Source organism: Myotis yumanensis, unplaced genomic scaffold (assembly GCF_028538775.1).
Source record: "Myotis yumanensis isolate MYYU_CA2020_CCGP unplaced genomic scaffold, mMyoYum1.0.hap1 SCAF_9, whole genome shotgun sequence".
In the NCBI taxonomy this organism is placed as follows: Eukaryota; Metazoa; Chordata; class Mammalia; order Chiroptera; family Vespertilionidae; genus Myotis; species Myotis yumanensis.
The window spans coordinates 38365069-38391199 of record NW_027223760.1 but is presented as its reverse complement, the minus strand read 5'-3'; the positions used below and the strand labels follow the sequence as shown (position 1 = coordinate 38391199).

Here is a 26131-nt window from a genome sequence, read left to right as displayed (position 1 = left end):
ATCTTTTATGCTTTCTTGGTGCACCCCCTTGTGGTCTTTGTGCACAGTCTTGTTCTAGCCAAGCCTTAATTGTTGTAGTTAACACTAGAGGGATTTGACCCACAGGCCGACTGGCTATAGGAATCAGCTGTATGGAAAACGTCTGCCTTCTGGGGAGGCGCTAATCCAGCCTTTGCCTGAGGCGATCGGCAAATGGCTATGCGCAGGGCTTGAGCGGGGTGGGATCAACAGGGCGGGCGGAGGGAGCAGTTATGGCCACGCTCAGTCCCGTTCCCAGAGGCTCTGCTTCTCAGAACCCCGGCAGCCGCTGCAAACCTCGGAGAGAAAGCTGCCCTCAGGTTCCAACTGATGCCGGATAATCCCGCTTCTCCCGTTTGAGTCTGGGTCCCTAGAGACTCGTCCGGATCTGGAGCCCAGAGTCTGAGACTCACTCCCGACAGAAAACGACAACCGCGCCCTCAGCCACCAGCCCGCTTTGCGCGCGCACCTCGGTACCTTTGTATTTTCCACACTGCACCGCCTCTGAGCCTCGATTTGCTGTTCTCTTTCCTTCTAGTTGTAGAGTCTCTCTTCAGCCAGCCTTCCTGTGGTTCTGGGTGATGTCCATTCAGTCTTTTCCAATAAAATATATAAAAAAAAAAAAAAAAAAAAAATTATTATATCCTTATATGGGATAGTCTTTGATACCTAGTATCTTAGATAAAATTGCATGCAATTAGAGAATGGGAGAATACAAAAAATAAAAAGTTGAAATTTTCTGAAATTCTTCTTTAATTCTATTATTAGGACTAAACTGCACACCAGCTGTGTGTATGTGGCCATTATTTGGTCACTGGTAGGTTTTGTTTTGTTTTAATCCTCATCTGAACATATGTACTTTTTACTTATTTTTTTAGAGAGAGAAACATTGATGTGAGAGAGAAACATCGATCACGTTGCCTCCCGTACACGCCCTGACTGGGGATCAAACCCACAATCTAGGTATGTGCCCTAACTGGGAATTGAACCTGCAACCTTTTGGTGCATGCTCCAATCAACTGAGCCATTCAGCCAGGGTGGTTATTGATAATTTTAAAACTGAACTCCAGGTTTTTAAAATTCTTTTGAGAAAAACAAGAGGGTCAGATGGGATAATTACTAAAAGTCATTATCCAGCCAAGAATGACCCAAAAGTAAAATATATTTATTTCTAAATCTTGTGGTCCTGAGGAGACTTCTTTTTTTTTTTTTTTAAGAAATGGCCTGTTTTGGGTGGGTTTTTTTTACTTTAAATTATTTTTAATTTTCAATTACAGTTGACATACAATATTATTAGTTTCAGGTGTACGAGCCAGTGATTAGACATTATATAACTTACTAAGTGATCACCCTGATAAATCTAGTAAGCATCTGATACATAATTACTATAGTACTAGAGGCCCGATGCACGAAATTTGTGCAAGGGTAGGCCTTCCTTCCCCTGACTGCCGGGACCAACTTCCCTCTGGCACTGGGGACCTGGGCTTGCTTCCCTCCAGCTGCTGGCAGGCACCCGGGACCCAGGCCGGCTTTCCTCTGGCTGCCCGCAGGCACCGGCTTCCCCCAGAAGGACGTCCGGTCTAATTAGCATATCACCCTTTTATTATTATAGATTATTGACTATATACCTTGTGTTGTACTGTACATCCCTGTAACTATTCTGTAACTACCAATTTCTACTTCTTAATCCCTTCACTTTTTCCACCCATCCCTCCAACCCCACTTCCCATCTGGCAACCATCAAAATATTCTCTATCTATGGGTCAGTTTCTGTTGTGCTTGTTTGTTCATATTGTTCTTTATGTTCCACATATAAGTGAAGTCATCTGGCAGTTGTCTTCCTCTGTCTGACTCATTTCACTCAGAATAATACCGTCTGGGTTCATCCAGGGTGTTGCAGGTGGCAGCACTTCATCTTCTTTATGGCTGGGTAGTATCCCATTGTGTACATGCACCACCTCTCCATCCACTCATCTGTCGATGGACACTTAGGTTGCTTCCATATCTTGCCTATTGTAAGTAATATGTGTTTCGATTTAGGGTTTTAGGTTTCTTTGGATAAATACCCCGAAGTGGATCCTTCTTTGTCTCTTGTTATATAGCCTTTGTTTTAAAGTCTATTTTATCTGTTGTAAGTATTGCTACCTCAGCTTTTTTTGTGTATCCATTTTCATGAAATGTCTCTTTCTATCCCTTTACTTTCAGTTTGTATGTGTCTTTCCATCTGACGTGAGCTGGGGAGACTTTGATCATCTTTGTTTTAGGTGTATCACCATTATCCCATGTTTCTTCCTCTTCACTCTGGTCCGGCAAGACCATCTTTTCATAAGCAAAATCAGTGATTAAGGCACATCCCAATATAATCCTTTTATTTTAGTTTATCCTATTTGAGAACAAGAATCATCCTGGAAATGATAAAACTTAAAGGTTTTGAATTATTACACAAATACTTAACACATTCACCTATTACAGCTCCACACCTGTTTCACAGAAAGTTTCAAAATATTAATTTTTATATTTTTACCCATGGTATTTGCATTTATCAAATATTTTTTGTCTGCTTAAGCTTTAAGCCTTAAGGAGTCAGATTTCAGTACCAGTTTTAACTCAGTTTTTATCTTTGTATACATCCCAGAACCTCAAGGTTCCAGCTCCGTTCAGACAGCATGGCCCTTATCTGTTTAAAACATACACACAACACAAAATCAGATTTCCTCATAGTTAAAATAATAGTCAACAAGTGTAGACATTACAGTCTTACATTTTCTTGTGATCAGACTTTCTATTATTGACTACCTCTCAAACCTTAAAACCTCAGCATTTATCACCTTCCTCTTACCTGGTCAGTATTCCGTTTTTCTGGATTCTCTTGCTTTTTCCAGAGCCTGTTGTATGTCTTTAAGTGTCCACTGTTGGGATTCCTGAGGCCTGTGAGGAATTTGCTTTGAGTGCCATTGTGGTGACCTGGCCAGCAGTTGCCATACTGTCACCACACAGGTCTCTGTATCAGGCCTGTATCTTAGTATCCAAGTTCTCCTGATCTTTTATTTATAAAAGGTCCTCAGGTTATATACTCCCACCACTCTCACCACACTGTAGTTGATATAATCGTATTCTATGCACTGTAGGGTTAAGACCTAATTATTTAATCCAGTAAATATTAACTTACTTATACTGATCTAGTTAAGTGACCAGAGAAACTTTTAGCATCATTATTCAAAAAGTATGGTTAGCTTTCTGGGATTTCCCAAGTTTAATGAAGACATACATAGCCAATGAACTGTATTAACAACTTACACTTCTAGAGAACTGGCTTAGTTTTTTTCAGTTCTGCATAGCTTTTATGGTTGACCGCTGACTAATATTGTACCCAAAGGTTGGAGAGAATCCAAATGCCCATCAATAGGAAATTCTTGAATAAACAGCGGTACAGCTACACAGAACAGCTATGAGAAGGAATGAGAAAGATCTCTGTAAGCACATAGAACAGCTAGGAGAAGGAATGAGAAAGATCTCTAAGCTGCTGTGGACATGTCCAGAATATACTGTCAAGTAAAAAAATCAAGGTACAGCACAGTTTGTCTAGTATGCCACATAAAGGGGGGAAAATATCAAGATGTATACATACTTGAGAGGAGACCAAGATGGCGGCGTAGGTAAACACCGGAGACCGCTGCCGCAAACAACCATTTCAAAAATACAACTAAAAGATGGAACGGACATCACCCAGAACCACAGGAAGGCTGACTGAAGAGAGACTCTACAACTAGAAGGAAAGAGAACAGCAAACCGAGGCTCAGAGGAGGCGCAGTGTGGAAAATACAAAGATACCGAGGTGCGCGCGAAAGCGGGCTGGTGGCTGAGAGCGCGGTTGTCGTTTTCGGTCAGGAGTGAGTCTCAGACTCTGGGCTCCAGATCTGGGCGAGTCTCTAGGGACCCAGACTCAAACGGGAGAAGCGGGATCCGGCATCAGTTGGAACCTGAGGGCAGCTTTCTCTCCGAGGTTTGCAGCGGCTGCCGGGGTTCTGAGAAGCAGAGCCTCTGGGAACGGGACTGAGAGCGGCCATAACTGCTCCCTCCGCCCGCCCTGTTGAGCCCGCCCCGCCCAAACCCTGCGCACAGCCATTTGCCGATCGCCTCAGGCAAAGGCTGGATTAGCGCCTCCCCAGAAGGCAGACGTTTTCTACACAGCTGATTCCTACAGCCAGTCGGCCTGGTGTTCAAATCCCTCTAGTGTTAACTACAATAATTAAGGCTTGGCTAGAACAAGACTGAGCACAAAGACCACAAGGGGGTGCACCAAGAAAGCATAAAAGATGCGGAGACAAAAAAACATGACAGAAATGGAGGATATGGAGCTAAGAATCGCAATTTTGAGGGCTTGCTATAAACTTGTGCAGAGCCTCACGAAAACTAATGAGACCCTCGATGCTACAATAAAGAAATTAGAAAGTAAGCATACACGGACTGAAATAAAGAATATTATACCAAATAGCAGACCAGAGGAGCACAAGAATCAAACCAAAGATTTGACAAAAAACACCCAACTGGAAAAGCAAAATGAAAAAAGAATCCGAAAGTGTGAAGATAGTGTAAGGAGCCTCTGGGACAGCTTCAAGCGCACTAATATCAGAATAATAGGGGTGCCAGAAGATGAGAGACAGCAAGATATTGAAAACCTATTTGAAGAAATAATGGCAGAAAACTTCTCCCACCTGGTGAAAGAAATGGACTTACAGGTCCAAGAAGCGAAGAGAACCCCAAACAAAAGGAATCCAAAGAGGACCACACCAAGACACATCATCATTAAAATGCCAAGAGCAAAAGACAAAGAGAGAATCTTAAAAGCAGCAAGAGAAAGAGACTCAATTACCTACAAGGGAATACCCATAGGACTGTCAGCTGATTTCTCAACAGAAACTTTGCAGGCCAGAAGGGAATGGCAAGAAATATTCAAAGTAATGAATACCAAGAACCTACAACCAAGATTACTTTATCCAGCAAAGCTATCATTCAGAATTGAAGGTCAGATAAAGAGCTTCACAGATAAGGAAAAGCTAAAGGACTTCATCACCACTAAACCAGTACTATACGAAATGCTGAAAGGTTTCCTTTAAGAAGAGGAAGAAGAAAAAGGTAAAGATACAAATTGTGAACAACAAACATGCATCTATCAACAAGTGAATCTAAGAATCAAGTGAATAAATAATCTGATGTACAGAATGAACTGGTGATTACAATGAATCAGGGACATAGAAGGGGAATGGACTGACTATTCTGGGGGGGGGGGGGAAGGGGAATGGGAGATGCGGGAAGAGAATGGACAAAAATCGTGCACCTATGGATGAGGACAGTGGGTGGGGAGTGACGGCGGAGGGTGGGGTGGGAACTGGGAGAAGGGGAGTTATGGGAAAAAAAGAGGAACAAATGTAATCAGAACAATAAAGATTTAATTTAAAAAAAAAAAGATGTATACATACTTGCTTATATTTTCACAAACAATGGAAGATTAGAACAAAAACCAGTAAGAACAGCTATCTATCTATTTAGGAAGAAAGAGACTTGAAGTGGAAACTAGACCTCTCTGAATGTACTGTTTTATAGGGTTTTATTGTTGTTGTTATTATTGTTGTTGTTTTTAATCCTCACTCGAGGATATGTTTTGTTGATTTGAGAGAGAAAGAAACATCAATGTGAGAGAGAAACATCGATCAGTTGCCTCCCATAAGCACCCCGACCAGGGACTGAACCTGCAACCTAGGTATATGCCCTGACTGGGAATCGAACCCATAACCTTTTTGGTGTACAAAACAGTGCTCCAAGCAACTGAGACACCTGGCCAGGGCTACAGTTTTGATTTTGTAAATATTTTACTTAAATTTTTATTTATTTATTTTTATATATATTTTATTGATTTTTTACAGAGAGGGAGGGAGAGAGATAGAGAGTTAGAAACATCGATGAGAGAGAAACATCGACCAGCTGCCTCCTGCACATCTCCCACTGGGGATGTGCCCGCAACCCAGGTACATGCCCTTGACCGGAATCGAACCTGGGACCTTTCAGTCCGCAGGCCGACGCTCTATCCACTGAGCCAAACCGGTTTTGGCTTAAATTTTTTAAGATCATGTTAATGTCATTAGGAACCAAAATTTTCAGGGTGAGAGAGAAAAGATACAAGTGTTAAATCAAAGGATTTAATTAAAATCTTATAATCTCAAATGTGAATATAAACTCATGACACTTTCCTTTTTCTAAAAGGTATGTCTTTTATAGCTCCATCCATTGAAAAGAAGCAGTGACAACCTATTAGCAGTTAGCATCCTTATCATCCAGAGTGTGGTCTCTAAATTCCATTGATTGTGTGCTTGGAATGTCCAAGGTGAACCTGAGATAGTTTGTCATATCAGAAATGGGAAAAAACCCACAGGTGTTTGATGATGTGAAATGACAGAAAGCAGATCTGAGGGGGGTGCTGCTGGCCAAAGTAAGGACCATTTGAGTATTAAAAAGAATAATGACTACAGTGGATTGGAGCTCATCAAATATATAACGTTCTATGAGTTTGTAATGATAAAAACAAATATCAGAGCCACTTGAATTACTTTGAGGTTTTTGAGAGCACTAACTTGTTACTCAGAAAATTAATGCAGAGAAGCAATTAAGCATTTTTTTAAAGGCTTTTTATTTATTTTTGGAGAGAGAGAGAAACATCACTGTGAGAGCAAAACATCAACATTGATCGGCTGCCTCCTGTACACCCCCTGCCAGGGATTGAGCCCACAACTCAGGCATGTGCCCTGAGTGAGAATCAAATTGGACACCCAACCAACTGAGCCACACTGATCAGGGCAGCAATTAAACATTCTAAAAGTCTTGTGTCGTTGATGAAGAGAAAGTTCATCCTATGGATGTCTGTTAAAAGATCCTTTTCCTTATACTTAGCCTTTCCCCTCTGCTTCTTTCTTTATATGTGCGTATATAAAACCTGAAAGAAAAAGAAAAGGTCAGAGCATGTTTAATACATTTCAACCTTGTAGCTCAAAGTGGGATGTTGGAAAGGCAAACTGCCACATGTGCTAAAACCTGTGTCCAGTCTCTGTGTAACCTGACTATCTTTGGGCCTTAGTTTTGTTCAAGCTCTTATTTCTGCTTGGGGTATATACCTTTAGATTTCAGTGGTCTCTGACTCAAAGGCATTGGGAAAACCAGTGCGTTCTCAATTTCTAAGGATAAAGCCATAACCTGCCTATAAGGCTTTTCTGAGAAATACCAGTAATATAGAGAGCATGAATTTACTCTCTGGACCTTGTCAGCGTGTCAGCTTGTTCTTTTAATCCAAAAAGGGTTATATAGGCCTCAGCTGGAATAGCAAGCATAGCTGTTTCTTGCTGACCAGATGAGGCATGTTATAAGCTTCTGGAGGCTTTTCTTTCAGAAAGAACCTCTCCAAGGTCTGAAGGACTTATAAACACTGTTTTCCCCCACCCCAGCATTCAGGAAACAAAGACCTGTGTAATTTAATAGGCAAAGGTAATATGATGTCTTAGAGAGAGCCTAGAATTGGGAACCTGAAAAATATGTTTCTGAGGAGTCAGGTCTGTATTTAAACTTAACCTAACTTTGTAATTCTGGAAGTATATTTGTTTTTTAATTAACATTTAAGAAAAAAATTGCTGGATATCCTTGTTTCTTTGTGTTTTTTTCTGCTGTATTTTAAAGTAAATTATTGAACATAAGGTACTTACCATGAATACTTATTATCTATTTAACTTCTGTGGGCCCTCCACTTAAATGGAGAGAATATTCCTTATTTCATAAAAAAGCTATGAAACAAAAAATGGAAATATATTTTTTAAAATATATTTTATTGATTTTTTACAGAGAGGAAGGGAGTGGGATAGAGAGTTAGAAACATCGATGAGAGAGAAACATCGACCAGCTGCCTCCTGCACACCCCTACTGGGGATATGCCCGCAACCAAGGTAACATGCCCTTGACTGGAATCGAACCTGGGACCTTTCAGTCCCCAGGCCAACGCTCTATCCACTGAGCCAAACCGGTTAGGGCAAAAATGGAAATATTTTTAAAGTAATTGTGCTAATGAAATGTAAGGTACTATTGATTTTAGATTATTTCTTTTCTTTTTTTTTTTTTTTTTTTTTGGAAAATGTATTGTTATTGATTTCAGAGAGGAAGGGAGAGAGAGAAACATCAATGATGAGAGAGAATCATTGATCCGCTGCCTCCTGCATGCCCCCTGTTGGGGATTGAGCCCGTAACCCAGGCATATGCTCTTGACCGAAATCGAACCCTTCAGTCTACAGGCCGACGCTCTATCCTTTGAGCCATACTGGCTTGGGCGATTTTAGATTATTTATGGGTGTCATCTCCAAAATAAAAATGTACTTGTTTTGAAATGGGCTCACTGAAAATAGTGAATCAAGCTGAGTACATCATGTAAAAATAAATTTGGCTTCATTTTGAACTAGTTCTCTAAGTGTTATAAGCATTTTTTAAAGGCTGACTCCATTTTGTTGTTATAGTTAAATTTGGGCAAAATGTGTAGTAGTCAGCAAACCAACATGATTATTTTCACTTTCTGATTCAAGTCCCTGAAGGCCATTCTCTTTTCCCCCCACAAATAGAGCCTGTCATTTCAACATCAGATATTCTGTCTTGGATTAAACAAGAGGAAGAGCCCCAGGTTGGGCCCCCACAGGAGTCCAAGCAGAGTGACATATACAAGGGTACCTATGCTGGTGAGTAATTCATCGAAGAGACCTTCATGCCCAAGTCCAGCTTTGCCAGGACTGACTGAAGACACAGCAGTGAAATGGGTTGTGGAGGCAAGGAGGTGAGAGAAGAATGGGAAAAGGAGGGAAAAAGACATACTCAAGTAAGTTAGAAATGAAACAAATCAAATTAAGATACATTTAAAGTGAGAAAACACACTCTTTTTAAAAAAAAAATATTTTTATTGATTTCAGAGAGGAAAGGAGAGGTAGAGAGTGATAGAAACATCAGTGATAAGAGAGAATCATTGATTGGCTGCCTTCTGCACACCCTACACTGGGGATTGAGCCCACTTCCCCGGGCCCCAACCAGGACTCAAACCATGGCCTCCTGTTTCATAGGTCAACGCTCAACCACTGAGCCACGCTGGGCGGGCAAGAAAACACACTCTTAAGTGTAAAGACAAATTAGAATTGTCAGAGGAAGAAAATAAGTGCATACAGATAGACCGAAAATATGAGGATGGGGAAAGACAGAAGAACATTTAAAGATCATGGAGAAAGAATAGAACAAAAAGGGGGGAGGGGAGCAGGACAAGCAGTGGAGACAAAAATATCATTGGGGAAGCACAAATGGGACTATGGATAAAGAGCTGGCCCTTGGGAGAAATGATGAAGGGAAACAAAACAAATTATCTTCCTTTTAAGGTAGGTAGCACCATCTTTATTTTGCTATCTGAATTATAGAAGAGAATCTCAAGATCAGAAGGTACCTGATTGTTTACATAACTTAATGCAACCTGACTTTTAATAGCCTCTATGCCCTATGTTCTTTCAGAATCTAGGAAATAAGACAGTTTCTGTTCTTCAAGATATTTATATTGGGGACACACATCAATACTAGGCCTGCCTGTTGTTAAGTGTCAGGGGTGAGTGGGATGGGTGACTTATATACAAGAAATGAGAAGTTTGGAGAATATGCATTGGTTTTAGTTTACATTTTTAGATAAGGCCTAAAGAAGGAGGTGAAGCCAGAACTGGGCCCTGGATGGTTGGTATGAAGTGCTGGGTATAATTTGGAAGAGCGTGGATGCATTCTACAAAAGGAAGGACAGAGTAAGCAGAGATGTGAAGCAGAAATGTGTACTTCATTTTCAGGGACAGTAAAGAGAGAGCTAGCAATTGTGAAGGATTTATCTAGCAGAATACAGGAATGGGAGTAGATTAATACATGAGTTTAGGCCTGTCACAATAGGCAACAGAGACTCTTGCAAAGTTTGTGAGCAGAGGAGGAACATAATGAAAGTAATGCTGGGAAGATTGATGCCAAGGTTGTTCCTTTCCAAACAGGGAGCATTGAAGATGTTCAGTAGTAAATTCTCTGATGATTTGCCACAGGCACCATGGATGGCTTGATGATTATCTCAGCCCTACACTGAGCTTCTTATCGGAGCCAGCTGAGAGCTCAGAGCAGCCTGTGAGAGCGGGGGAGGAACACTCAGTTGCTGTGAGACTTTTGATGGGTATGACTCTGAGTCCTTTCTTTCAGATGAACAGCTTGTCATCAAAGCCGAAGGCCTTTCCAGAGCCTCCTTGTGCCCCGAGGTTCCAGTCACCTTCTCTTCTCCACCACCGGCAGCAGCAAAGGATACGTTTTCAGATGTGGCTTTCAAAGGCCAGCAACCTGCATCCATGACACCTTTTGTACATCCAGCCACTGACCTGGCAGAAGCCTCTGAGGGACAAGTGACGTTCACTCAGTTGGGTAGCTATCCCCTGCCGCCCCCTGCTGGAGAGCAGATGTTCTCATGCCACCACTGTGGCAAGAGCCTCAGCCAAGACATGTTGCTGACCCACCAGTGTAGCCACACTGGTGAGCACCCCTTATCCTGTGCCCAGTGTCCCAAGCACTTTTCTCAGCAAGCCGAGCTTGGCAGCAACCCCCAGGCCCATGCCAATGAGACGCCCCCCACCTGTCCGCACTGCGCCAGGACTTTCACTCACCCGTCAAGACTCACCTACCACCTCCGGGTCCATAGCAGCACTGAGCGCCCTTTCCCCTGTCCTGATTGCCCCAAGCGCTTTGCAGACCAGGCCCGCCTCACCAACCACCGACGAGCTCACGCCAGCGAGAGGCCCTTCCGCTGCACGCAGTGTGGCCGGAGCTTCAGCCTGAAAATCAGCCTCCTGCTCCACCAGCGCGGGCATGCGCAGGAGCGGCCTTTCTCCTGCCCCCAGTGTGGCATTGACTTCAATGGCCACTCGGCCCTGATCCGCCACCAGATGATCCACACAGGCGAGCGTCCTTACCCGTGCACTGACTGCAGTAAGAGCTTTATGCGCAAGGAGCACCTGCTGAACCACAGGCGGCTGCACACGGGCGAGCGGCCCTTCAGCTGCACGCAATGCGGCAAGAGCTTCATCCGCAAGCACCACCTCATGAAGCACCAGCGCATCCACACGGGCGAGCGGCCCTACCCCTGTGCCTACTGCGGCAGGAGCTTCCGCTACAAACAGACGCTTAAGGACCACTTACGTTCAGGCCACAACGGAGGCTGTGGGGGTGAGAGTGACCCATCTGGACAGCTGCCTGACCCCCCAGGTCCTCTCTTAACGGGGCTCGAAACCTCTGGCCTAGGCGTTAACACTGAAGGTCTAGAGGCCAATCAGTGGTATGGGGAGGGTAGTGGAGGGGGAGTTTTGTGAACCTCCCTCCCGGTTATCCATGCTCACCCAGGACAAGAGAAAGGGGCATGAGCCCCTCCACTCCTGAAGTAATCACTATTGATTGGTATGTTGATGCATTTGGGGTCCTGTACACTTGACTAGAGACATGCCTGAGTTTGGGAACTTCACAGCATTACAAGTATACCACTTTTTTTTAACATATTTTTTTTATTTCAGAGAGGAAGGGAGAGAGAAACTTCAGTGATGCGAGAGAATCATTGATTGGCTGCCTCCTGCATGGCTCTCACTGGGGATGGACCCCACAACCCAGGCATGTGCCCTGACCAGGAATTGAACCATGAGCTCCTGGTTCATAGGTCGACACTCAACCATTGAATCACCCTGGCTTGGCCAAGAATAACACATTTTGAAACACAGAAAGAGCCCAGCATCCCCATCTTTTCAAAAAATGAGACCTAAGCAGAAGTTGCAGAGAGAGAGGAAAACATGATTTGGCCTTTGGTAATTCATCACAGGGTAATAGATTGAGGATGATTGCAGCTCTGGGTAGAGACAGTTACATGGGAAGAACCTCCAAAGCTTGAAGCCCATCTGAGGCAGAGCCTTTCATTAGTCCCCTGATGATAAGACAGTTGTTAGAAGAAAGTACTCCAGCCTCAGTCCATATTCCTGCTCATTCCAAAGCTAGCTAAAGTCCACTCATGTGCTAATGGACTGTCTCTTCCCAAATGATAGCTCAATGCGGCCTTCCTAGACTAATTCTTTTTAAGTACATTTTGTTAAATATTGGGTGAGCAAGAAATCTGACTTTAAAAGCTTCTTGAGAACAGTGCTTAACTTTCACCAGCTTGATTTGCAGCATTAAGCCTCTCACTGGCATTTAAACTGCCAGAAACCTCTGCCGAGTTCCTGGTTTAAAAAGTTTGGAACAGTGTTCTCAGCCCCAGCTGTAAAAGCTAGAAATCCCAGAGAAATGATGACAGCCTAACCTTTATGCCTGAACCATGTTTCTTAGGAAACTTACTTCCAGTTCTTGTTATTTATAAGCCAATAAGATGGCTTTTCTATTTCTAGTGTCTGATATTCTTGACAGTCCTCAGCAAGAAAAATCACAGCACTTTCCAGAAGCATTATGGAGTTTCAGAAAAGCTAGGTACACTGGCACACCCAGCTTTTGTCTCAGTAGTGAGGTGCTGGTGTGATAATGCAACTTTCTTGAGCCGTTAGAAAATATTCACCCATCCGGCCATTCCCGAGTTGGCAGTGGACAGATTGAGGGACTTCATAGATCACTGAGAGCTAAGCACCAGATGCAGACAGGGATAGCCTGTTCCTGCTGGTTTTGCTTTTAGGGATCTTGGCTACCATGTGTCCTTTTGTCAGGATCATTCATTCCCCTGGGAGCATCTGAGCCTTGTGCTGCTCCTAAGTGGCTTTGCAATTGGGCGTAAGTCCCTTCTTTTCCTTTACAGATCTCATATTTTCATCTGCAGAGTGAGGCTTGTGAAAGAGAAAAAGTGAGCTTCTAAGAAAAATTTTTTTTTAGATCTTGTGATACATTGCTTCTTCTGCCAAAATCTCTCTCTGTCTCTGGCTTCTATCCAGGCAAAGCCAAATAAGAAGCAAAATCAAAGCAGAGACATTCCTGCTGAAACTTGACTGAAATCAATTCGATTTGTTATTTTACTCCTGCTTGGAGCCTGAGGTGGAAGGCAGAGAATACAGAAACCCTAAGTTTTAGGCAGAAAAGCTGTTTATATCCACACACTTTTGTTTCCCCTGATCTTCCTGAGATGCCTGGAAACAAGGTCTGCGAGTACTTAGGACACTTTGTTTATGAAAGAGTAAGGGAAGGACTCATTTTTTCCTTATCACCTAGCACAGCCTTTACCCTGCCTGGTTGTGCATAACCACACCAGGAAAAAGCGTCTTTACCCCAGCCAGCTTTGCCTCTAGGAAGGCTCTGTCTGAACATGCTGCTCTTCAGATAATCACAGTGATATCATCTACTCTGTGATAGTCACAGTACCAGGAATCATGTGAAGTGAAGAAACCCAGGGGTATAGAACAAACCAGGACATGAACAGAATGCTGGCATAGTGGGAGCTTTCTAACTAGGATCTAGACTCGTACTCTGAGAAAATTGGGGGGTTCTGGGAATTCTAGTTTCACAGGTGACCCACTAGGAACATTAGTGTGAGGTCCAGCTCTGGTTTCCACCCTGATCTTAAAGAAAAGGGAGAATAATTAAAAGTATTACCTTTAGGTGGTATGTTCCCTTTTCTGAACAGATTTAAGCATTTAACCACAGGATGCTGGAGAAGGAATTCTAGGTATGATGTTGGACTAGGTAATATGGAAAATTCTTTTTTACTCAGTGATTTACTGAGGACATGGAGCTTACTAACAAAAGAGACCTGTGGGTTAAAATGCTGCAGAAAGATGGAGGTAGGGGTTTTCCTAATCTTTAGCCCTGGTACACACTAGACGTTCGTCTATGGTGCATTCTGGTCTCCTCTCCCTCCACCAGGTAGAACTCCAGGCCATCTCCAAATTGGAGAGTTTGTTTGCATAAAATTCAAGAATGGGTAAGTAAAATGGATCAGTGGAAAAGATTTCAGTGTATGGAGTAGCTTGGTCCAGCCAGGGCTCCTGAGTGAAACCAGGCATTTAACTGAGCAGTTAAAGAAGTACCCGTGGATTGGGTGTCATGAGCAGATTTGATAGGAAAGAGGAAAAGCCAGAAACATGCTCATTAGGCTGCCCTCTGGACTAAGAAATCTGTACTATCACATAAATGGGCACCATCTCACCAGAGTGGATCCAGGTGTTGACTGTAACCAGATTCACTCTGCTTACTAGGTTTTTTCATTGTCACCATAAGATGAACCTATGTTTCAGCCACAGATGTGGAAATAAATGGAAGTTTATCTAGAAAGTGAAAGCTGATGACTGCTCCTTTCTGCTGGATATTCGATGTTGGTAACACCATAGCTGGGCTCTTGCTAGAGCAGTGCTTTATATAACTTCCCTCATCAGGAACAGTCCACAGAGTTCCCACTGAAGGGCTGCTGGGCTACTCTTTGGAGCATTTTTGAGAGACTGAGTATCCCTGCCTATCTCAACTAGGACCAGACCCTATGCCCTACTGGGGCAAAACAGATGCTCACTGTCTGTCTGCAGAAGCCTTGTTGGTATAAAGGACCCACGTTCCTTTATCTGTTCATTCTAAATGGTATGGAGAACCCAAATTTTTTTTTTCTAATGATGCCCCTGACCAGAATCGAACCCACAACCTTTCAGTTCACGGGCCAACATTCTAACCACTGAGAAAACTGGCTAAGGCAGAACCCAAATTTCTACTCAGATTTCTCTTGAGGAAGGGCAGGAAAGCACCTCATCCCTTCCTCAACAGCTAGCGCCCAAGGGCTGCTCAGTAGCAATGAATAAAAGCAAGTCTTCCCACAAGGCTCTCATAGACCAGGGACTCTGTTATCTTCAGATACATGTTTTATCTGTGTGCTTGATATCTTTGATCCTGTTCCCTTCACTCTACAAAGCAAACAGCATTGTACACGGAGGACATTCTTTGACTAGGGAAGTGTCAAGCTTACAAGCAGAAGGTAGTCAAGTTAGGTCAGGTTGGGGATGGGAGGGAGTGGGAGCGGACAGTGTGCAAGGCCTTAATTTGAGGCCACATCACGTGGGTTAGTACAGCTTCATGGTTTAGAGCATGGACTCAGACCTAGATTCAAGTCCTGGTATCAGCAAAAGTAACATACTGATCATGCATTATTTAACCATCATGGGCCTAGTTTCTTATCTGTAAAATAGGGAGAAGGATACCTCTGTCTCTGAGGTGTTAGGTTAGGGGATACCTGTGAAAGTGCTGAGCACGGAGCCTGACATGTGGAAGGTGTCAGAATGGCAGCCATCAAGAGGTGTGCAGGACCAACCAGAGAGGGCCACGAAGCCAGCTGAGCCTGAAGCGGTGTCAAGAACCACGGCCGCTCTATGGAATCACGGGATTTTTTTTTTTTAAGTACATGGTTCTTAATGTCTCATCTTTTTACTTCCATGCAGCCTGTTCTGTTACTCCATCTTTTCTGTACTTCTGGCTCCCACAAGTTCCTGTGTGCCATAATACCATGTGGCTCCGGTTCCCTTGGTTTTTCTTAGTTCAGATTCTAAGGTGTGGGGTCTGGCCCTGTCCTTTCTATATCAGGCCACAGACGTTTACAGCCAACCCTTGGATTGGCTGCCCGTCGGTTATATGCTCATCTTGGTTCAGTCAGCTGTAGTCAGGAGGGACGATCTTGTGGTCCTTGCACCAGGATCTGACTTGGGAATGGGCAGACAGTGGCACAGTATGGCATGTCCAATACTACCAGGGGAGGAGAGCACCCGCTTCACCTGCATGAGGGTCTCTTAAAAGACTTCTACTTCATGAGCACTATCAGAGACTAGAGCTTGTTATTGTCTCTCATAAAGGACCCGAGATATGCTGTTTAAATAACTTGCAAAGGGAGTAATTTGTCACTTTGTAGGGTTCTGGTCCTGCTCCAATTTTTTTTTAAAGTGTGTGTAACTCTGACCATATATATGTAATTAGCAATGGTTGTTTTAGGTGTGTGTAAAACACACACACATACAATGACTTTTGTCAACTTGGCCAAATTGCCTCTTCAAAACAAAAAATTATTTCAGCCCTGGCCTGTTTGGCTCAGTGGATGGAGCGTCGGCCTGGGGGGGTCCCGGGTTCGATTCCGGTCAAGGGCATGTACCTTGGTTTTGGGCACATTGCCAGTGGGGGGTGTGCAGGAGGCAGCTGATCGGTGTTTCTCTCTCATCGATGTTTCCAACTCTCTATCCCTCTCCCTTCCTCTCTGTAAAAAAAATCAATAAAATATTTTTAAAAATTATTTCAGTCCTAAGACCATCCACTAAATGCAGAAAGGTACAGTCTAATCAAGGAAGCCGAAGAGCAGTGTGCTGCAATGCTCTGAAAATTGCCAGGTTACATTTCAAATAAAAGAGTTGCTAAAACCTCAGTGGACAACGTGGCTTTGTTTCTGTTTATTATCAAAGCCAGTATTTGCTGTGAAATCTTGAAACCGGTTTAAAAATTCAGCCATCCAAGAATGGAGGCCACATGCTGTTAGGGATGTGGCTACTCCATGAATAATTGTACAGTGGGAAGACCACCTGAGCAGGGGTTAAAAACGGGATTCTGGTCTTAGCTTAAGATTCTCTACCTTCCTAGTACGGAGCAAGCCACTTAATTTGTGGAGATCTCATTTTCTTAATTCTAATATGCACATTGAACAAAATGGTAATGTAAGGTCACATCCACTTCTAAAATCATAGACTTCAAGATTTCACTTCCTGGTCCTTTCCTTATCTGGTTTCTCTCCAGCTTCTGCCATACTAAGTGATTGCTTCCACCCAACAGAATAAGCACCTTGATGAGTTAGGCATCATTACTGAACAGCCTCATTCTACTAGTATCTTTATTATAATTATTCCAAAGACACACAAACTGACAAAATGTTAGCAAAACTATAAACTTTTGTTTTAAATACACAGTATGCAGTTGATTGCATTTTTTAAGGCTAGGAAAACACACCAAATTAACAATGGTTTTTCTAGGGTGCTGGGGTTATTCAGTGGTTATTTTCCCCTGTAAATTCTGTGTAATGTAAAATATCTTGTGTATAGCATTCAGAGAGGAAGGAAGAGGGAGAGACAGAAATATCAATGATGAGAGAGAATCATTTATTGGCTGCCTCCTGCACACCCCCTACTGGGGATTGAGCTCGCAACGAGAACATGTGCCCTTGACTGAATCGAATCCGGGACCCTTCAGTGCGCAGGCTGATGCTCTACCCACTGAGTAAAACCAGCTAGGGAGTGTATAACATTCTTAATGCTTTTATAAGAACATGCATTATTTTAGTGGGAATGGTCCTGGAAATGAAGTCAGGAGGCCAGAGTTTTAATCTTGCTTTGATTTCTCATGTGTAGTATGAGAATAATGCACATTTTACTAACTTTACATTGGTGTTGTGAGGCTCAAATGAGGGGTGGTCTTAAAAAGTGCTTTAAAACATATTAAAGGCCCAAGAAGCAAGTGTTGCTACAATAGATGCAGAAGAACTACTTGCTGACAAGGTAAACAGTCTCTAGATGTCAGTGCTCCTCATTCAGGATTGGACAGTGGTTGCTTCTTCACTTCCAGTTTGCCTGTGCTGGCTGGTGGGGAGAAGCTGCCTGGGATTGCCATTTGGGAAGCAGTGGAAAGGGAAGTGCGTGTGGGCAGAGATTGAAAACAAAGTGGGATGCAGAAGATACCAGGTTGACCTATATCCCGTAATGTGTTGACTTTTACCAGCAACTTACGCAAGATTACCAGTTGTACGTATACGAGGAATTGTAACAAATTAGGGAGGCAGGCACGTCACTGGAGAGATTGGGCTAAACAAGCAGAATTCACAATCAGGGATGTACCCAAAGCTGTGCACATCAAGCCAGTTCTTGGCTTTGAATTTATAGTTAGTAAAAATTATACAAGAAAAACAGTATCGACAAGCTAAGCTCATGAGTAAGCAGGATAAAAACAATGCACAAGAATAATGAAATCATAGTTTATTTTTAACCAGTAAGTGATCATTTAGAATGACCCTCAGGGTGATCTTGTGGGGCTGAGTCAAGGACCTGAGGAATAGCAAGAAGACTGTTATGCTGGTTCTTGGCTGAACATTATAATAACCTGGGGAGCTTAAAAAACTATGTATGCCAGAGCCCGCCCAGGCATGATTTCATTTGTCTGAGGTGAGGCCTGGGTGTTTCTTTTATTTTTTTTAAAGTTCCCCCAAGTGATTCTAATGTGCCTGTGAGTTTAGAAGATCGTGGAAACAAAAAGTGAATTATTAGACTGGAAATGATCAGTTAGCCTGCTTTACTTGAGCAGGGAGCTGTGTGCTGGAGATTAATAAAGGGTCTTTGGATCCACAGTGGGGAAGTCATAATTTGATTCTAGAGGCAGGGCTCAGAAGGAAATAAGGCGATGGGAATGGTTGTTTCGAAAGTCCTGACAGATCTCAGTAGTTAGGTCAGCAGCTCTAGAGGCTGTGGGAGAAGCAGCATTCACTTGGGCTATGCCCACTGTAGGCACTGTCCAGAGAGTGGGTACATCGAACACTGGCAGCATACCGGATGAGCACAGATGGTCCCCGGCCTGCACCTTTCTAACCTCTATGGTGGTGAGGCCAGCACCTCCTTGCCAGAGCAGTTTGCTGAAGAACAAAAAGAGACCTTGGTGACATCATTACCAGCTTGGATTTAACAATAATACATGGTTTTAATACCTTATTTGTTGCTTTTAGAAAAACAACAACAGTATTGTTCTGCATGAACATTAGGTTTTATTTGGAAATATATTTGACTATTTTTAGAAAGCAAATCCACACTTAAAAGTTGAAGGGTTGCCCACTGAGAAGGTTCAAGAGAACATACTGCAGTTATTTCCAACATAAACCATGTCTTCTGCAGAAAGGGTTTTTAGCTGTAGGTGCTGGTTGCAGTAGAACTGTTGAGTAGGGAACTCAGTCACCCAAGTGATTACACATTTATTAAAATGAGAAAAGTACCACAGAGCTATTAAGAACTGAGAAGTCAATGAACTTCACTGTCTACTGTCCCAAGACTTGTAAGGAAGATGATGAAATGCCTCTTTGAAGTAGGCTGAGAATAAACTGAAGAGGGAAAAGGTCATATTTTCCCTGAACTTTACATAGGTATAAAGCAGAAATGTTCAGAAGTTAGAAAGAGAGGGAGTGAAAATGTGTGTGTATTTGGCACTTAAGTTTGAATTAAATGGTGGCAAAAGGTGGATCTAAAAAAGGCAAGGATGTTGAAAACTCATTAGCAAGAGCAATTGATCTTAAAATTGTATGATACAAAATATTTGACCGTGATCCCCACATCAACACTTGGTGTCTCTTCTAAGTCTTGGAGCTTTACCACCTGGCCCCCAGTGGCCTTCCCCTCCACAAAGCCCTGCCTCTGATTTGTAGTCACACTTAGGATGTCAGTGACTTTGAAACCTAAGGAGTTACCCTTCCTTGGAGGTTGGCATAAGGGACAGTGTCCTAGAGTGAAGACAGGTGTTGTAATCACGGACATGCCAATGGGCCAAGGAAGCTTGAAGACCTCTGGCTGCCATTTTCTTTTCTCTGCCCCATTGATTACATTGTAGGCCTTAAGCCAACTTGTGAAATTAAGCACGGGAGACACCAAGATAGAAGTGCAAATCTGTCACCCTCTTCACTCAGCTGAGGGTAAATCTAGGGATTTTCTTAAAGTAAAGCTTGTATATAGTTGTTGAAGAACTTGAAGTGCACAGGGATTGATAGAGTTCTCCAGAGAAACAGAACCAAAAGGCTATAAAGAGACCTAAGAGATTTAATATATGAATTAGTTCCTGCAGTTATGGAGGCCAAGAAGTCCCTCGACCAGACATCTACAAGCTGCAGACCCAGGAGAGCGGTGGGATAATTTATTCTGAGTCCAAAGGTTCAAGGACCAGGAGCACTGCTGTCCAAGGCAGGAAGGAACCATGTTCCAGCTCAAGGAAAGCGAGTTAGCCTTCCTCTGCCTTTTTTTCTATCCAGGCCCTCAGTGGACGGACAATGCCCATCCACACTGGTGAGGGTGATTTTTGTTCAGACTACTGATTCAAATGCAATGTTTTCTGGAAACACTCTCACAGACACACCCAGAAATGTTTTATCAGCTATCTGGGCATTCCTTGGCCCACTCAAGTTGATTTGTAAAATGAACCCTCATGACACATACATGTTCTGGTATTTATGAATTCCCTCTCCTTCGGCCTCCCCTACATCCTGTAGTTCAGCATCAAACGCCCTGTCCAGAGCAGTAGCTATAGAATTCCTAGGTAAGGAGATGAAAAGCAGTCAGTTCCCACCTGAGAGAGTGAGAGGCCAGCCTGGGTCCTTCCCTTGCGAGAAATGTTTATTAACAGTGATATTTGAATCTTTAATCCACTTTATCCCGTTGCTCATTCTGCTCCTCCGTAAGTTAGCTAGCTGCCTCCTAACTGACCCAGTAATTTATACAAACAAGCCTAATGAGAGACACCTCTTCCAGCTCAGGACCTCTCCTGCCCTCACCTCTCTCTCTCTGCCCACAGGTCACTGAGCACCCAGGAGAGGGCCCCGACCTGTGCTGCTACAACAGCCCTCTCCTCATGTCTCTCTGGTCTTCTTTCTGGGAAGCACCCCCTAATCCCATCATTCACTACCTCCTGCTAGATCCACTTCCGGTTTTTGTGGTCTGCAGTTGCTAGATGGAGTGGTTGTAAACCAATGCTAGTACAATGAAGCCTGTGCATTTACTGCCGGGGTTCTTGTCCCAGCATCAAGAAGGGTTCAGGAATCTGGAGAAGGCTGTGCATAGATGACATAGGAATCCAGAGACTAATAAACAGTCCAGAGACGAGATATAATTTTGAAACGCATTGGGGGTCAGAGGACCTTCAGCTAAAGGAACTGAAGACTCCCTCCTTGTCTAGGACCCTTGCTTTTATTAACACAATTTGTCCTAAGGCAAGGGTGGAGATAATACACTTCAAAGGGTAAGGTTTCAAAGGGTACAGAAGCATTGTCAGTTTGGGGGAATTAGCCTACAGCTGTTCAGGTGTTTGGCCAGTAGGAGGCAATAACATGTAGATTAAGATGCCCTTTAACTGTCTGGCAGCTACAATCAGTTTATTATTCAGGTTTGGGGAAATGCCTTAGGCCATTCCCAACGGGTGACTACATGTGTGACTCAACCCTGTTGAGTCCCCAAGTTTCATCAACCTTTTGATGAAACTCTTGAAATTATGACATGCTGGAATTGGTCCCAGCATCTCGCCCTTTTTGATTTTTTAAATTTAACAAGAATGTATGTTTTAAGATTTTTAAATTCAATGGAAAGGGCAGAGTTCTATCATGTCCCTTCAAATTGCTGCCAGGTATTAAAGGAATCGTTTGCAGTAAGTTTCTTTTTGAGCCAACAGTTCTGAGAGTCCCAATTTCAATGTCCAACAGTTTCTTATGTGTACATGTCAGCAATGATACTTCAGTTCTGGATGGTGAACAAATGGTGGCAATGCAGGTCCGACCCAACCTGCATTGGTCCTGGGCAACCTGCAGCGATGCACAGCTACTGACTGCTAGCATGGCAAGGCGTCGTCACCATCTTCATTTCTGGACTGTTTCTCTTCTGTTGTTCTCATGGGGCCACTGCTATTCTGGGCTGGAGAAGTCTGGTCACTTCCTCTCTGGAATTCCTTGTTGCAGGAATCCACATGGGCTTGGAGGAGTTTTCTGAAAATATACAAACATATTCTCGACCAAAGGTTAATAAAGGAATCATTTTTATAAATTAGACTTGGGATCTTTTTCATTTTTTGCCCAAACGATTTTCCTTTGGCTTATTTTGACACCATGTGTGTTTTTATGGGTGTCTTGCTATTAGCATTACAAATTAAAATTAATTTTCAAGTAAAAATTTTTTTGATGTAATTAAGGCTTTTACTTACAGGGCATTATTCCACTATCCCCCCTTTTTTGATTTAAATATTAGGAGGCTTTTAGGGATTTTACAATGCAGTCTTGATAACTTTTAATTTCAATTTCTTGTATAGAAATATGACTGCTCTGGATTTATTGCATGTTAAGCAATTTTTATATAAGATGAACCATCAATAAAAAATTATAGTTAATACTTCAGGAACAGTTTCCTATCTAGTACAATTAAATTTCTTGAATATTTATTTCAATTAGCCAATTTAAATTAATCTGAATAACATTTATTTTTATTATTTTTTAACTTTACTTGTTCTATAGGCAATAAATGATATTAAATTTCTGTAATTAGTCTTTTACACTAGCTACATTAAGGGAGGCAAAAACAACTTTCCTACCTTTTCACATTGGACCTAATAAGATTAATTGCATTTCTTAAGATGTTTGAAGGAAGCCTTTTTATTTATCTACAGCGTGTCTTTCAGACCAGCTTAAAAAATGTCAACTGAAAGAGTCTTTGTCTTACTCTTTACACTCAACAACCTACAAGGTGGATTCCTGGATGTTAACTGATAGTGCAGAAAGGCCATGTATTTCAAGTACTTATTCACTCATGGTGACTGTATTTATTTTCAGATTTGGTATTTTAATAATAATCTTTAGATTATCCTAAAATATTAGTGGAAGAGATTTCAAAATTTTAAATTTCTCTTTTTATTAAATTTAGAATAATATTTTTAAACAGCATTCCCTTTCAGCTTATTTGCATATACAGAGGGATCATGGGAAGCCTTCAGTAACTTTTTTAGAAGACTTTACTAGGATTCAATTGTTTACAAAGATATTGGCTTCTCATATAACTTAAATTATATGAAACTTTGGTTATATTTTTAAAAGTTAATTTAATAAGTAATTTAAGTAGGTATTTTTATTGAAAAAGCAAAGTTAGTAAATTTAGTAAACTTTTACGTCTGATTCACAAGGCGCAAATACCGCCCACCTCCAGCCTAATTTAAAATGCAGGTGGCGAGGAGCTTTTGTCTTTTAAATTACACCTTAAAATTCCACTGCTGTATTTTCAGAGATATTAAACAAAACTTGTTAAGCCCTTCTTAGAGGCCAAACCTTTGATAACATTTAAGATTTAAGTAAAATATATATGATTTAAAGATTATATACTTTTTATAGTTATCTTAAAATATCAATTACTAAATTTAGACTGGTTTTAGTATTAAAAATTTCAGTTGGGATCACAGAATGAATCCTCTTTTTTAATTAGACCAATGAGTAACATATTTTGAATTTCTAATTTTTCAGAGAAAACACAAGATTTTCTTAAAAATTAAATTTCTTTACTTTAGGCATTTAGTTACTACCACAACTATAATTTCTCCCAATTTATTCCAAAAGCTTTTAGATCTGGCAAGTCAAATATTTAGCATTTCTTTAGATTAATAACACCTTATATTCTTAAGAATAAACTTCAAAAATACAAGACACAATAAATATATTCAATTCTGTCCTCTAAATTTTTCATGAGGCAAATTTAGATTATTGAACAAGTTTTATCATTTGATTTAGTAAACTTTACTTTTTAGTTTCTAGCAGCTCTGGAAAACCACATTTGAGCCTTGCAAAGCAGGTTTTTGGCCTACCTGGTCTTTTCAGATGTAAATTGACCACATTCTTTTTTTAAGATTTTGCTACAGGCAGGAAGCGACTAGCCCCTTCCTCTATTAGAAAGGCGTAGCTGGCTTTTTTAATTAACAAAGGGCTACTTAGATTTTTAAATTATCTATTTTTCAATAATTTTCAGATTTAAATTCAATAATTATTTTAAGGCATTTTCTTTAGCAAATTTTTGTAACAGACAATATACTAAATTTCTTTTCGGCCTTGAAGTTAACTTTGGAACGCGGTTCATTAGCATTTTAAAAACTACTCTTTATTATGGAAATGCAAATCTTGTTGCTAGAACCAGCCTGCATCTTTTTTCCTTTGGTCAAATTCGCCATTTTTCATAGGAAATAATCAGTCTTGGGGTTTTATTTTGTACATTTGTAGAGAGATTCTAGCTCAAAACTCTATCTAATTTCCGAAATCGGATGATGCACGCATTAGTTTTAAGCCACTTTTCTCTTTACACGTGCACAGAAATCCCAGACACATTTCTAAATTTTGTAAAACTTTTCAATTATGAGAAGGAGACTTTAAATTAGAATACTTGGGGAGGGGGCGCCCATATTGGATCGCCTTGTGCCCCCTCTTCCCTTCCCCCACATCCTGCTTTGGGGGAAGTTTCAGCAAATGACTCAGATGGCATATTTTTTCCCAAAGTCATGCTTAATAGAAAAAGACATATTTTAAATTTTTTCCTATTTCGCTTTCCAAAGTAGTAGCTATCACCTAACGTTATCTTAGCCAAAATTTGGTTATCATAAGATGTTCTCTGGTAGCCCTGACCGGTTTGGCTCAGTGGATAGAGCGTCGGCCTGCGGACTCAAGGGTCCCAGGTTCAATTCCGGTCGGGGGCATGTGCCTTGGTTTCGGGCACATCCCCAGTGGGGAGTGTGCAGGAGGCGGCTGATCGATGTCTCTCTCTCATCGATGTTTCTAACTCTCTGTCCCTCTCCCTTCCTCTCTGTGAAAAATCAATAAAATATATTAAAAAAAAAAAAGATGTTCTCTGGTAATTTTTAAACAAAACATTAAGTAATCTCATTGTGGGAGAGCTTATAGCTCTGCCCTCTCCTGCCACCTTTGAATCTCTCTGCACCAGAGGCGGATTCGGCAGCGGGGTTTCATTTCTTATTACAGATTTTAGATTCCAAATACGAATTAAGATTTTAATTTGAACAAGAAACCACATTAAAGATGACCATGGCACTCTTTTTCAGCCTGATTTAAAAGAGTACCTTTTAATATTCTAATTTCTTTATAATTTTGCCTTCTTATCAAATTTTTCCCCATAATAATCTGACTTAAACACAAAGTATCACCCATGCACTTGCGGATCTGCTGGCTTCCGAAGCTACTGTGTGCTACGCCCTGTTCTCGTCTCATTTGATTCTACAGTTGGTGAGTTGGCATTAGTTTTTCATGTATTTATATACAGTGGGGCCTTGACTTACGAGTTTAATTAGTTCCGTGACGGAGCTCGTAACTCAAATTACTCGTATGTCAAATCAAAAAGTGAACGAGTGAGACACATGATGCTGGGCAGATGTTGTGGCGTTCACTGTGACATTCGCTGTGCCAACTAGCGGTGGGGTATCTGAAGCTGGCTCGTTAGTCGGGACACTCGTAAGTCAAGGCCCCACTGTATGAAGAGACAAAGTGAAGCTCAGAAGTTAAATAACTTGTTAACAGTCAAAGCTAGTGATTGGTGATTTTGGAATTTAAACTCAGGTGTATCCAAACTCAAAGTCCAACCTCTGTCTAAGCAGTACCTGGCACATAGTAAGTGCTCAGTAAATATTTGTGGAAGGAATTAATGAATTTTCCCCCTTCCCCCTATCTTCTCCATTCGCCTACCCTGGCCTTGCCTTGGTTCCTCTTCTTCCTTGGCCTGAAGTTTCAAAGTAACTTTGGCCTGCATTTTTTTTAAATATATTTTTTATTGATTAAGATATTACATATGTGTCCTTATCCCCACGTTATCCCCTACCACCCCGCTCATGCCCTCACCCCCCTGTTGTCTGTGTCCATTGGTTAGGCCTATATGCTTGCATATAAGTCCTCTGGTTGATCAAAGTAACTTTGACCTGCATTTAAAGATTTTGGAAGAGGCTGCTATTAAAATGCAGTGCACCTTTCCTGGGAGGAAGAGTTCAGCCCTCCTCTGACACATTAGCCCGATCACTTCTCCATCATCCATACCAATGCAAAGGCCTGGAATTGGTCCAGGTAAATGTGGACTGGGAAGAGGGAGAGTGGGGAGATGAAGCCTGCAAAGGAGAGAGGGAAGGGAGAAAGGCCAAAGGAAGAGTCTGGAGACACAATTATTCTTGCAAAATTCCCAAAAGGGTCATTCACCATTTTCCTTGGGATGCCCAGTCCCTCTGCAGAATTAGCAGAAATCAGTCCCCTGCACTGTTC

General features: G+C 41.9%; 1 protein-coding gene across 2 annotated transcripts in view; it reads left to right on the top strand.

The window, feature by feature from the left end:
• The window catches only part of ZNF398 (zinc finger protein 398), a 32482-nt gene extending 15990 nt beyond the window's left edge, over positions 1-16492 (top strand). For both annotated transcript variants that reach the window (XM_070424121.1, XM_070424119.1), the window contains 2 exons: positions 8667-8780; positions 10303-16492. In XM_070424121.1, the coding sequence (XP_070280222.1) occupies positions 8667-8780; positions 10303-11459 (1271 nt within the window). In that variant the 3' untranslated portion in view covers positions 11460-16492. The remainder of the gene's footprint in view (positions 1-8666; positions 8781-10302) is intronic.
• Positions 16493-26131: the final 9639 nt, after the last annotated feature.